At 49.0% G+C, this 12,033-nt stretch overlaps 3 protein-coding genes across 3 annotated transcripts; 1 reads left to right on the top strand and 2 right to left on the bottom strand.

Annotated features, from left to right (window-relative positions):
- Positions 1-242: 242 nt before the first annotated feature.
- HD556DRAFT_1496109 (uncharacterized protein) lies at positions 243-1,057 on the top strand (the record flags this gene model as incomplete). Its single annotated transcript, XM_041308886.1, has 3 exons — positions 243-761; positions 790-910; positions 963-1,057. Exons 1-3 carry the CDS (start codon positions 480-482, stop codon positions 1,055-1,057), a joined length of 498 nt encoding a protein of 165 aa, XP_041156040.1. The 5' UTR covers positions 243-479.
- Positions 1,058-1,116: 59 nt separating this feature from the next.
- Positions 1,117-4,478, bottom strand: HD556DRAFT_1496111 (uncharacterized protein; the record flags this gene model as incomplete). The annotated part of the gene is made up of 5 exons (XM_041308887.1): positions 1,117-1,639; positions 2,209-2,490; positions 3,546-3,667; positions 3,728-4,236; positions 4,295-4,478. 5 exons carry the CDS (start codon positions 4,476-4,478, stop codon positions 1,117-1,119), a joined length of 1,620 nt encoding a protein of 539 aa, XP_041156041.1.
- Positions 4,479-5,080: 602 nt separating this feature from the next.
- Positions 5,081-8,885, bottom strand: HD556DRAFT_1496114 (uncharacterized protein; the record flags this gene model as incomplete). Its single annotated transcript, XM_041308888.1, has 10 exons — positions 8,716-8,885; positions 7,873-7,921; positions 7,722-7,821; positions 7,507-7,570; positions 7,214-7,450; positions 7,007-7,165; positions 6,857-6,955; positions 6,541-6,809; positions 5,597-6,457; positions 5,081-5,528 (listed from the first exon to the last, which is right to left on the bottom strand). The coding sequence occupies exons 1-10, from the start codon at positions 8,830-8,832 to the stop codon at positions 5,081-5,083; spliced, it is 2,403 nt and encodes an 800-aa protein (XP_041156042.1). The 5' UTR covers positions 8,833-8,885.
- Between the last annotated feature and the right edge of the window lie 3,148 nt (positions 8,886-12,033).

Genomic DNA, 12,033 nt, shown 5'->3' on the forward strand with positions numbered 1-12,033 from the left:
ACTGTAGAAGAATATAATTCTGCTCTACTAAATGTGATCATTTATACTGTTAAAATTTTGAATGTTCCCTTAAACGAGGTCAGAGTCGCCGAAAGCGTGAAAAAGTCCAATTCAAGTCCAGAACCAGTAAGAACACTGCACTTAAAAAAATTAGATCCATTTTCTTATGTTTGAGCTTACAGCGGTTTGCATAAGTAATGGCGCAGCCCCGCATCAGTAAATTCACAGATTCCTTAATTTCCGTTTGGCACCTGAACGACATCTGACAGGGTGTCAGCTGGTCAGCTTTTGAATACTCTGGAAGATGGAAAATTCTTCAGTATGGTTTGGCGACTGTCTACTCCCCTGTCATCATCAATCCCTTCTAGTTGCCAGGGAATGAGACGCTCGTCATATTCGCTACGTCTGACCGCTGGGAGACGGTCAACAGCACCGCACAATTGCATTGGCATGACTGGAGTGGAAATGTGATCAGCTCGATGACCACGCCATTCTCCATCCCGACTCTGGACAACTCGCTTATCTACGAGGGAACCGGCCTCGACGCTATTCTGCCCCATGGTCACAATGACAATGACATCTGGCTCCTGATGAACGTGACCGCTATTGTGGATATGAAACTTGTGACCAGCGGCGAGTACTACGTATGCCCTTTCTGTTTCCAAATTCCGGTACGAACAGCCTGTGCTGACGAATATTTTGTACATTGGTTCACTCCGGTCTCGCTCGCCTATTCCAACCTCATCGACCCACAGATCGCTGTAATCGCAGTTCACATTATCTGCCAAGGGTGGCGTGGGTGCTTGGACGTGGCTTGATCACCCTTCAGGGACGGTTGGGTACTTCTTTGATCCCACGACTGGGCTTCCTTCAAATGGTTACTGCCTCATTCCTGGTATCGATCGCACTGGTAAGCCTGATTGCCCGATATCGTTATCGCATAGCTCATTGCAATCCGTCAGTTCAATTCATATCCAGCGTGGAACTTGCGACTGTCCAAAGTCCTGATCCCGCCGACTTCGTAGTGAGGTCGTTGTGGAATAACACTCATATTTAAGGCGTAGTCCAGAAAATCAGCACAGGTTATTCACGATTAACTGTATGTCCGAATGAATGTCATTCACCCTCGGTAGTGTCGAGATGAACTGGTATAAAAGTTGTACAGACCATTGATACTCGTAACAAGGGCGTGCAGGTAATATATACGTGGTTGAATGCAAATGCAGGACAGTGATGCAACCGAGGAATGAAAAGGAGATAGAAATCACAATTCAAATGCGACCCAGATGCATCTAAATCCTGACGGCCTGAGAGGGCTGCTGAGTAGACGGGGGAAATCATCTCCGGAGTCCCCAACCCCTTCAATTTCACTTCCACGGCAGGGACAAGGGCTATCAGCATCTGCCGGATCGCCTCGATAGTTTGTGTTGGCTGAAACTCTGAATACTCTGTGTCCTGGCCATTCTCGAAGATCTTGGCATTCATGTCACGAACGACGTCGGCGCTGCACATAATTTTCCCACCCAGTGCGATCTCGCTGATACGAGCGGCCCGAATGACCATGGGCCAAAAGTAGTCCATCTGACCGGTGATAGGATCTGGTTCGCACACTGGGTTATCGCAGTGGACCCCATGCACACTGAAAGTCCACGTGCAAGAAGTTGTCTATGCCCATCATACACCTCTTTACCTTCGGGACACTCTAATATCTCCAGCGGCCAGAGTTCGCGAAGAAGTTTCAGCTGCACGATGAGGCACCACCACGTCGCGGCAAGGGTGGTCGGAAAGGAGCACATGAATGCATCGCCTTCCGTCTTGACAACGTAACCACCACGAGTTCAAAGATGTCGTCGCAAAAGGTTATTGTGAATACGAATTGCTGTGGGCACAGGACGAGATCGAGAGTGGTTAGGTACCTATCCCTCCCAATGGTGTCGGCAATGCCATATGACATTCAGTTGACTTCCGTCTGAGAAGTGCGAACACGTCGTTCATCAGAGTCTTCGGGAATATTGGGAAGAAAAGTGGCCATGACATCCATCAACCCGAAAACACGAAGCTGAGATAGTCGAGACCACCACTCGCTTTCCACCGTTGTTCTGCTTAAGATCCAATTTCTTATTCCCTGATAGGTTGAGGTACTTCAAGTTACAATTGAAATTCCTACCGGCGCCGTGAGCGAACCAGTCATCTACGATCAAAACATACCAGTTCCAATCAAACTCCCAATTGTGAATGTTGTACCTTAACAAGTTACTGCTGGCATCAATGATGGTCAGACTGGGAATTTTGCCCAGTTCAGCGGGGAGCGTCTGGAATTTGTTCCCATTCAAAAACAACACCGACAGTCTGGTCATTTTCACGAGGTCTTCAGTGGGGATACTCGTTAACTGGTTGCCACTACGGTACAGTTTCTCTAGCTGCTGAAGATTGCGAAAGAAGGCAGGCGGCAGTTCTTGAAGGACAAATTGAGGACGCCGTGCGGAGCTCCTTGAGGATGGTGAGCGGAGGGATCTCAGACGGTTCTCTCCAATTGACAGTCGTTCAAGAGAGTAAACGAGGGGCGCTGCATAGTGGGTCGTGGTGATGAGAACTGAGTGAACTTATCCTTGCGGCCATGGACCTGTTGGAAACGAAGTCCACGCTTTATGCCCGCCGTCCGACTTGGTCAATGGTGGCTCTCACTACAATATCGCATTCATGGACCATACTGACAGGCAGAAGAAGGCTCGGGTGCTCCTTCAAGCTGCTTTCAATCCAAAGGCACAAAGGTCTTGGGGCCCGGTCCTTGAAGAAGGGGCTACCAGCTTAATGCTGGAGATGGCACAATCTCCAGAACTATTCAAGCAGCATATTCGAAGGTGCGGATTCTATCTAACACCACGGTCACTTAGTGACGTCTTTCTATGAATACCAAGGTATCTTGGTCTTTCATTACTCGATTTACACGCGGGACAAAAGTAGAAGATCATGAACTCAAACTGGGGGACGAAATTTCTGTTCACACCCAACAAGCTTTGCGGCCTGCCAGACGCTGGCTTGCTGATACTGTGCCCCTAGGTAAAGCATATTTTTCTGACCACACACAATCTTATTGAATATCTCAGTATTGTATTTACCGGACTGGTTCCCTGGAATGGCTTTCAAACGATGGGCGAGGGATGCTAGGACAAAGTTCCTTTCCGACAGGCACACAGTTCTATCGTACGTTTATCTGTTGCATCGTATCCTGCTTATAACGAACATGACACAAAGCTTGACGGTGCTGAGATGCGGGGAATGGTGCCCGACGCACTCAACGACATCATTGCAGGCACGTCAAAATATAAGGAGGAAGAGCTCATCTCTGCAGCATCAAGCATCTATACAGGTGTGTATATTTGTTATGAAGGACTAAACATTCTCTAGCACTTCTAGCATGGGTTAATGCGGAATTGTAAGATGTGGGCCATCTGTCTCTAGTTTGAGGCAGATATTGTGTCATTATGGGACGAATGCAACGGTCGTATATAAGAGCGAAATCCTCTTGGGACAATCCCACCCACGATGGGTTTTCAGACGCTGCGGTGTAAAGTCTAGGGAAAAAAATCCAGACGACGTGTCGCTGTTCCACTTTTCCCAGGGGAATATTCGGAATTTTGTGCATGGAGACTTGGATCTCGTTACCCTGGTTTAATGTGGTTAGGATCCGTTACTATTACCATTGAATTGATGAGATGCGTCTCACCTCGGCATCGTATGCGCGACTCTTGACGTGATTATCCTTGGTTAATGTCTCTTTAAAGGGAGGGACGGGCCAGACCGATAATGACGTTGTATAAGGCAACGAAGTTGACACTCCAATGACCGAATCGATGTCACGAGTGATAGTGGTCTCAGGGCGAGGGGGAAGAGGGGGAATGCCTTGTTGGGCATTCAGGCTGATGCGGCACTGATCGACTTCCTCGTCTGCTTCCGGCCCAACCCTACCTGCCAATGCGAAACGAATAAAATCGATCTCTGACTGAAGATCGTCATGCACGTGTGTGAACATATCCTGTGATTGGCCGACGAATTGATCAAGGGTAAGTTGGACCACATTATCGACCTCGTCTGGATATTCCATTGCGAGAGTTGTTACAACGGTAGTGTTGAAATGAACGAGCTGGAGAACGTGCAGCAGCCGCAGCTGTGGAAATTTAGAGAGGGGAAGGAGAAGGGGGCGTGGTGAAGACAATTCCATTGCGCCTCCGCACTCTGGATTTTAAAGTCGGTCATTGCAGTGTGCACATCCGACAGTCCGATTTTGACGCACTTAGCTTATCACGTAGTATGTATGTCTTCCTGTCGTGTGCACGGACATTAAACGCAAATTTTGGGGGACTGAATCGAGGCTGCAAAAGGCCTGGCACATTGCCGTCGTCCTGAAGCGAGATCTGAAATTTGAATGCATGTCGGTGCCACGGTAGGTTAGGTTCAGCGCCCATTGCCCAAGTCATACTAAAACTAAGATCGTGCGAGAGAGCGATCAGAGGAATAGAACATTCCGAGAATAACGTTACCACGAGATGGACACACGCCATCTCCCAAAGGCTGAACGTAGACAGAATGATCGGGTCGAACGTAATCAACACCTATCAACACAGAGCCCCCGCCTAGGTATAAGCGTTTATGTAAGGCTAGATAGTGTCGGTTGTTACATAATAGACTCGCTTTTCAAAAAAAAAAAACTGAGATCGTCGCTCCGTTTAGTTAGTTGGTTGGTTTAAGCGCGCCAAAGCTAGGCTAGGCTGGGTTATTTTTTTTAGGGTCTCGGACTCATTTGTGGCCTTCCTAGACAGCTGCATTGTTGCGTCATGAAAATTATGTGAACTTCTTGTACACTAGTACAATGCTGTATTCATTTTTCGCCGCTTTCAAATCGGTTCGCCTCCGCGCGTACGATTATTCACGTCCAAAGATTCAACTCGCTTCTCAACCACTGAATTTTTTTCTTTGTTTAAGGTGACGAACGCGTAATACATGCATCGGATCGGATGATATTGGCAATCAGTGTCGCAAAAATCATAACTCCCCCACATGGGGAATATGTACATATTAATTAGTTCAGTGGATTCAATGCTAGTAGAACGAAGACCGCCATGGTAGTGCGCGTGCCCAACATATATTTCGTCATCAGCGGCCGCTTGAGGACTACATCCACCAGCAGCCTCCTCTGGATCTCTGATTTATCGAACGATGACAACCATGGGGTGTATGCCCAGGAGACTGCAAGCGAGGCTAACAACATGATCTGTCCGAAGAGCGTGGCCTGTGGTATGAGCAGCAGCTGTGCGATGCACTGCATTGTAAGGATCGACGAGCATATGCCGATGTTTCTGTATTCTGTCTCACTGTCGAAGTTTAGAGAGAATTTCCCGCGGGCAATGGAATTGACAGCGCCTTCTTGGCCAAGTAGGACGATGATATTGTTATCCGCGAGGAGTAATCCATCACCTCGCGGCGTTCCCGGGGCTGGGATGGGATGAGAGAAAGTGAATTTTCCGGATCTGAGGACAAAACATATAATCCGTTTGTCTACATTCAAACGATCAAAACATACCAGTTCCAATCAAACTCCAAATTGTGAATGTTGTACCTGGGAATTTTGCCCAGTTCAGCGGGGAGCGTCTGGAATTTGTTCCCATTCAAAAACAACACCGACAATCTGGTCATTTTCACGAGGTCTTCAGTGGGGATACTCGTTAACTGGTTGCCACTACGGTACAGTGTCTCTAGCTGCTGAAGATTGCGAAGGAAGGCAGGCGGCAGTTCTTGAAGGACAAATTGAGGACGCCGTGCGGAGCTCCTTGAGAATGGTGAGCGGAGGGATCTCAGACGATTCTCTCCGATTGACAGTCGTTCAAGAGAGCAAACGAGGGGCGGGAGCGCCCGACCAGGTACGTTGTGTATTGACATGGTGTATGTAGCATTTGAGTGCTTTCTTGGAGTGTGACCGACTGATGATGATGAGGGGGTCTCGAGAGTTATTCCAGATGGCGCCGGTGCATCCAAGTTATCTCCAGGAGGATCATGCCAACTAGCAAGCGGATTGGAGGCAACGTTGATATGGACTAACGATGCCCGATTCCAGAGGGATACAGGTAGCTCCGTCAAGCCGTTGTTATGAGCATCAATATTTTCTAGGCGCTGAAGAAGGCCGATAGTAGAGGGAAAAGAGACGAGTTTGTTGTTGCAACTGGAAAGGTGTACGAGATGGGAGAGATCGCCGAGGGAGTCTGGGAGCGTGCGGAGTTCATTGTGGTCAAGTTTCAGGGTTTGAAGGGCAGCGAGCTGAGAGAAATCGAATGTATCAAGAGAGGAAAGTTTAGCGTAGGAAACATCGAGTAGTGTGAGGGTGTGCGATATTTGCGGTGGAGAGCTAGGAGGAAATTTAAGGAACGTGACATCGTCGTTGGAGGCGTCCAGAACTGACAAACTGGGATCAAAGGACAGATGAAGGGCGTGAACAGAATCATGATCAGCATAGAGAGTTTGTAGCAGGCGATGGAAATGTCGTACATGTTATTTCTTCGACAGTCAAGTAAGTGTAGGTTGACAAGGTTCCTGCATTCTTCTGGCAACTTGTACCAGGGCGGTTGCTCTATCCTGTTATCCTGAAGTCTCAAGCTTGAGAGCTCAGGTATGCGGTCGAGACCAGCATCCTCCGAGTCCACGATGCGATTACATGATAGGTCGAGTCGATGTAGGCTGGTGAAATGCCGAACACTCTGAGGCACTTTCTTCATCGCCATGCTGCACAATTTGAGATCGCGGGGGGTCGTGCAGGACTGTAGGGTATTTCAGCCATTGGATTACATGAGAGATTGAGGTACACGATCGAGCTAGCGTTTTGATGGAGGACGATGGGTATGGTGGGTAGACTACAGCCTGTCAGGTCGACCAGGTCGAATGCATCAAATGTAGGTTCCTCAGCCTGAAAGCGTGTGGTCAAGTCAGATCATGATATTTTTCCTGGACGACTTACTGCTGGACCAGGGAGTTGACTTTCATAAACGTATTTCATAAGGAAAATCATGTCTTCTGCACCGAGAAAAGTCAGACTGTTCGCTTGGTCGTATCCAGCCTGCTCCAATCGGGTGAATGACGATGGCAGCTGGCCTCTCGGTAGGCGCCAATACACGCTCTGACAACAGTGAGAAGACACATGCAAGCGTGTAGTGGTAAGACGTACCTCGTCCCCTCTCCTTGAGGTACAGTTTATGTGTCTCACGTTCCTTGTGCGCAAATAGCTTCTGGTTAAGTGACGGGGTGAGCTCTGCAAAGGTGGAGTGTATCGAGATTGGGGCAACGTGATATGATCCATCCGCGCGATATATTCTAACGCAGACGCGGACGCGGATGGTGCTGCGAGAGGGCAATTTACGCGGGTGGTTGCCTTTCCGACGGGATTTGCGTTTCGAACTAGGTCCTGAGCTATTGAAAGACATCTTTCATGCTCTCTTCGGAGCTCGAGTCGCCCCCTACATCTGCCTCCTCCTCATCGTCCTTCTCGACAGCCCAGCTCTCTGGAGAGGGGTGCAGAGGTTTACTTATTGCGGCGATGTAGAAAGTGCGAAAAAGTGAATGAATTATATGTAGTAGCTTATAATACATACTGCGTGAGGATTGCTATGACGGGAGCACAAAGCAGAAATAAGCACCTGCCCTGGTATTCGATAGGCTATCATTGTCGTCCAAACGTTGGAGGCTGGGAGTCGACGAGAGGATGGCCGAAACAAATGTTCGCATTGGCGTCTGACGGAGAGTTCATGGGTCCAGGCTTTCGAGGTGCACAGGTACCTGTGTGATTGACTGAGAAATCAGACGCGAGACGCGAAGGCAAGCACTTACCTTTATCCCGGAGAGTCAGGACATCCAAAACTGCAAAGCCAGTCGTCGACTATGATGGCTCGATGCTAACAGAAGACTTAAAGCAAATAATCAACATCAACGAAAGCAGGTCAAAGCACCCGCCGACGACTTCAAGAAGCTTCAAAAGCTTGGCGAGGTTAACATCATGTTGTTTGACAACATCAAGAGAGGTGAACACAGCAGTACTACCTGCTGGACTCAGCCAGTGGCATGATTAGCTAATAGAGAGTGACTTGTGCTAAAAGTAGAATATACGTCAACGTGGCAAGCGACGGCGACGACCGGAAGACCGTTCTTTTCAAACCGACCACACATGCGTGTGACTCATTGAGTGCAATAATTTGTCGTGTAGCAGCTGTTCATATTGAATATATAACTAGGTAACGGTGCAGTATGGGTGTTATTCCTCCCTGGAGATGGTGCTCATAGCCATGAGTCGCACGCATATAGCAAAGAGAGCAAAAAATCCTAGTATGCGGTAGCGCAGCCGTGAGGTGGAAGTTGTGAAACCTGTGATGACGGAGGACACGATGAATAAGATAAGAAGAGCACGATGTGGTCTTCTCATACTGTGAATGAGTTTGCTGCGAAACATAAGGGGTGCAGAATGGGGAAGATGGGGAGTGACTTGATGGGTTTCAAGGCGATCGTGGGGCGGATGGTAGCTATCATGACTGATGATGACGAGATGGCGGCTGCGAAGAGCATGGTTTGGTGTATGACGACACCGTTCAAATACTCGTGTAACATAACGTGCGTCAGGTATCCGAGGGCAGATCCTACAGCAGAGGCGCTGAATGATCACAAGACTTTGTCGCCCACCCATTTTTCCCATCCGTCCCATTCGTCGTCCGCAACATCTCGGAGTTGAGAGTATAACGCCCGGCCTGCAACGATGCTCAAACTGATGACTACCGATCCAGCGCCCATCAGGAACATGTTGAACTGAGCCCAGAGAACTCGACAAGCGGATAACGCCAAACGAGTAAAGTGCAATGAGACGGCGGTTCCCGTCCATGGTATTTATACCATCCCAGGGGAGGGAGAAATCATGCGAGGCAATATTGAACCCCTTATCAGATGAACTAGAACGATAGACGTCGAGATAGCGCCTGATCTGAGCAGCGTCGAGTTCCATAGCCTTCTGCAAAAGATAAACTGTCAAGACACCATGACATCGAACGACTGATCCGAAGATAAGCCAGGCGGGGGGGCTTCGATGGATTCGCAAGCAAGACGTGCTCATTCGAAAAGACCATCAACTTTCTGGGCGAGGGCTGTAAACTCTTTGTACCCAAAATATGAAAACCCTTCCAACTTCTTCGACACGTAAGCGTAGATATCGCGTTCCGCGGCTTCTGGTCCATAGAAATCCTTCGAATGTGTTGAGCGCCCGCAAGCATGTTCTGAATGTCGCAAAGCGGGCGAGTGGTGACAATTAAATAGGAAGTACTTTGGGAGCTTTGTGATTCGGGGAATACCAGAGTTCTGAAGTTTACCGGAAAGAATACGAAGAGGGTTGCATCGTGTCTCGGCCGGCCCGCTCTCAACCAGTGCGTCGATCACGATCACGACGGGCCCCACAGGTGACTCAGAATGCTACCCTAGCGGTTCCATAAGAAGCTTCCGCCACTACTGTACGACATCCGCTGTAGTCTTGAGCGCAGTTTCATTCTTGACTGCGTGCGCTAACGCGTGTCTCATCTCCGGATGACGGTCAGCCAGGGCGCACGCGATAGTGAAGAAGACCACTTTATAGCGATCTTTTGTGTTTCGGTCAAAGCAGTAGCAAGAACCAAGTCCGCACAACCCGATGAACGAGCTAGCAATCAGAGACTAATAAGACTGAACAAGCGTGCCCTGTCAAGGGCTGACCAACTGGCTGCTCTGTTGCCGCTTCCCACAGCTGGACAGTCTTGTCGTTTGAACTAGAAATGATGCGAGTCTCATCCGGCGAGAACGACACTGAGTAAACCCCACTAGTGTGCCCCCGTAAGGGTTCACCAACTGGCTGCCGCGTTGCTGTATCCCATAGCCGGACCGTCTTATCGTCTGAACCGGAAATGATGTGAGTCCCATCCGGCGATAATGAGACCGATGAAACTGAAGAAGTGTGTCCTAATAAGGGTTGACCAATGGACTGCCAGGTTTTTACATCTCACAACCGGATAGTGTTATCGGCCGAGCCAGACACGATGTGTGTCCCATCTGGCGAGTATAAACTGACTTGGTGTGCCCCAGCAAGGGCTCGCCTACTGGTTGCCCAGTTGCTGCATCCCACAGTCGCACAGTGCAATCCACTGATCCACTCGCAATGCGAGTCCCATCTGGTGAGAACGAGACTGAGTTAGACATATCTGTGTGTCCTGTGATCACGGTCTGAACAGCCGTCCAGTTGATATCACGTCCAGATGCCAGATAAAGAGAGTTGGGAAACCGTGCAGAAAACATTTTGAATAGTGGAGAGTTAAAGGGCGAGAACGGCAACGCTGATGCATAGAGATGCGGTGTGCTGTGCAAAATGAGGCATCCGAAGACTTGGATAAATCTCTGCACGTCCACTGCAGCGGACGAGGCATCTTCATATCCAGTGTGACCCTGCAATTGTGAGCGAGCATGTTATATAATACTCGATAATAATGTACTCACCTTCAACCGCTTGGCAATAAGCGGGAGAGTGGTGACTGCGCCGCTCAGCACATTGATAAGGCTGAGCACCTTGAGCCAGAAGAACATTCGCTCATGCTCGAAGAGTGATTTTATTTCTTTGGCGAGGTCTGGATCGAAGTGAGTTGCTTGTACGTGGACAGGCCAAAAATCGACAGGCATAAGATAGATGTTGAGGGATACATTTTTCAACTCGGTCTAGCAGCCCGAGATCTTCGGAATTGGGGAGATAGGATGATTTTAGATCGCAGATATTGAAGGATAGTCCGTGTTCCATCACTCGAAGCGACGCGAATGCAAGGTCGCGTTGTACTTTTACACGTGGATGAAAAATTCTCCGCTGTGTGATTGGTCTGTCAGGAAGTCACGGAAGGAGATATGAAAGGGCCGGATTGGGGTAAATGAGTTTGTGGTGCCGCTGAGGGGGGATCCCATATGTTTGACCATGACTTGCACTTCGTAGCTCTCGCGTGTGAGCAATGGCTGATTTACCCGTTCCAGCAGGGCCGGATAGCCATAGCACGCGTGAAATATCATCTCTACTGTTGTTGATCCATCCCATGATGTCGGAGAGAATGTCCGCGCGTGTCCCTGGCAGGCATCGCTTCATCATCATAATATCTAGTCTTGCGTCCTCCGCATAAGCCATACCACTGAATCCCACTACTTCACCTGTAGAAGTATGAATGGACGTCGAGTCAGAGGCACGTCCAAATCCAACGACTTATTGGAGAGACTCACAAAGGTTTGTCTTCTCCAAACAATCCTGAATGAAACGCATCTAGGGTCTGCTGAGATATCAATCCGGCGAAGCGCGTCGTCTTGCATCACGAAGCCATACACTTGACCCAACTTCTCGTAGAGTTCGAGTATCGCTTCGTCGTGATCCGCTCGAGCAAGAATTATCTGCATGCAGAACAACTGAGCAGGAAATACGAATGACGGTGAGGAAAACGCACTTTTGATGCGCAAGATAGCACACCCAATGCCATTTTTGCATACGGATGTATCTGCAGAACGGTATTAGCCTAGTTCTAAAGAGGAAGAGATAGATCATACCACTGCGATCGTCCTGATCAGTGCCGAATATCCTGAAGGGTTGAAGATAGGTGGCCTCTATACTGTCTATATCATCTAGCGCTGCTGATGCATTTTTGCCTGCGGACACTACGGATCTCGCAGGTCCACAAAGTGGATTCATCTGATCTGCAGCATGACCGGCATCCCGAAGTGCCTTGTCCACAGATTGAAGATCGGCACCTTGTTTCACACCAGCAGAAGCATCCTGAACCTGCGCAGCCAAAGTTAGACAAAGAGCTGAAATCGGAATATCACCTACCTTGATATTCGGAATCGATGAGCCTGCACGGTCGTCGTTTTGAAGAACAGAGCCACGCTGGCTGCGTGAATCCTTTCATGGCATTATGACGAGACGACACAGAGGCCGTCGCAGACATGTAAGCGTCCAGGAGT

The sequence above is a fragment of the Suillus plorans genome (genome assembly GCF_016647745.1).
Source record: "Suillus plorans strain S12 chromosome Unknown HD556scaffold_64, whole genome shotgun sequence".
NCBI classification, from domain to species: domain Eukaryota; kingdom Fungi; phylum Basidiomycota; class Agaricomycetes; order Boletales; family Suillaceae; genus Suillus; species Suillus plorans.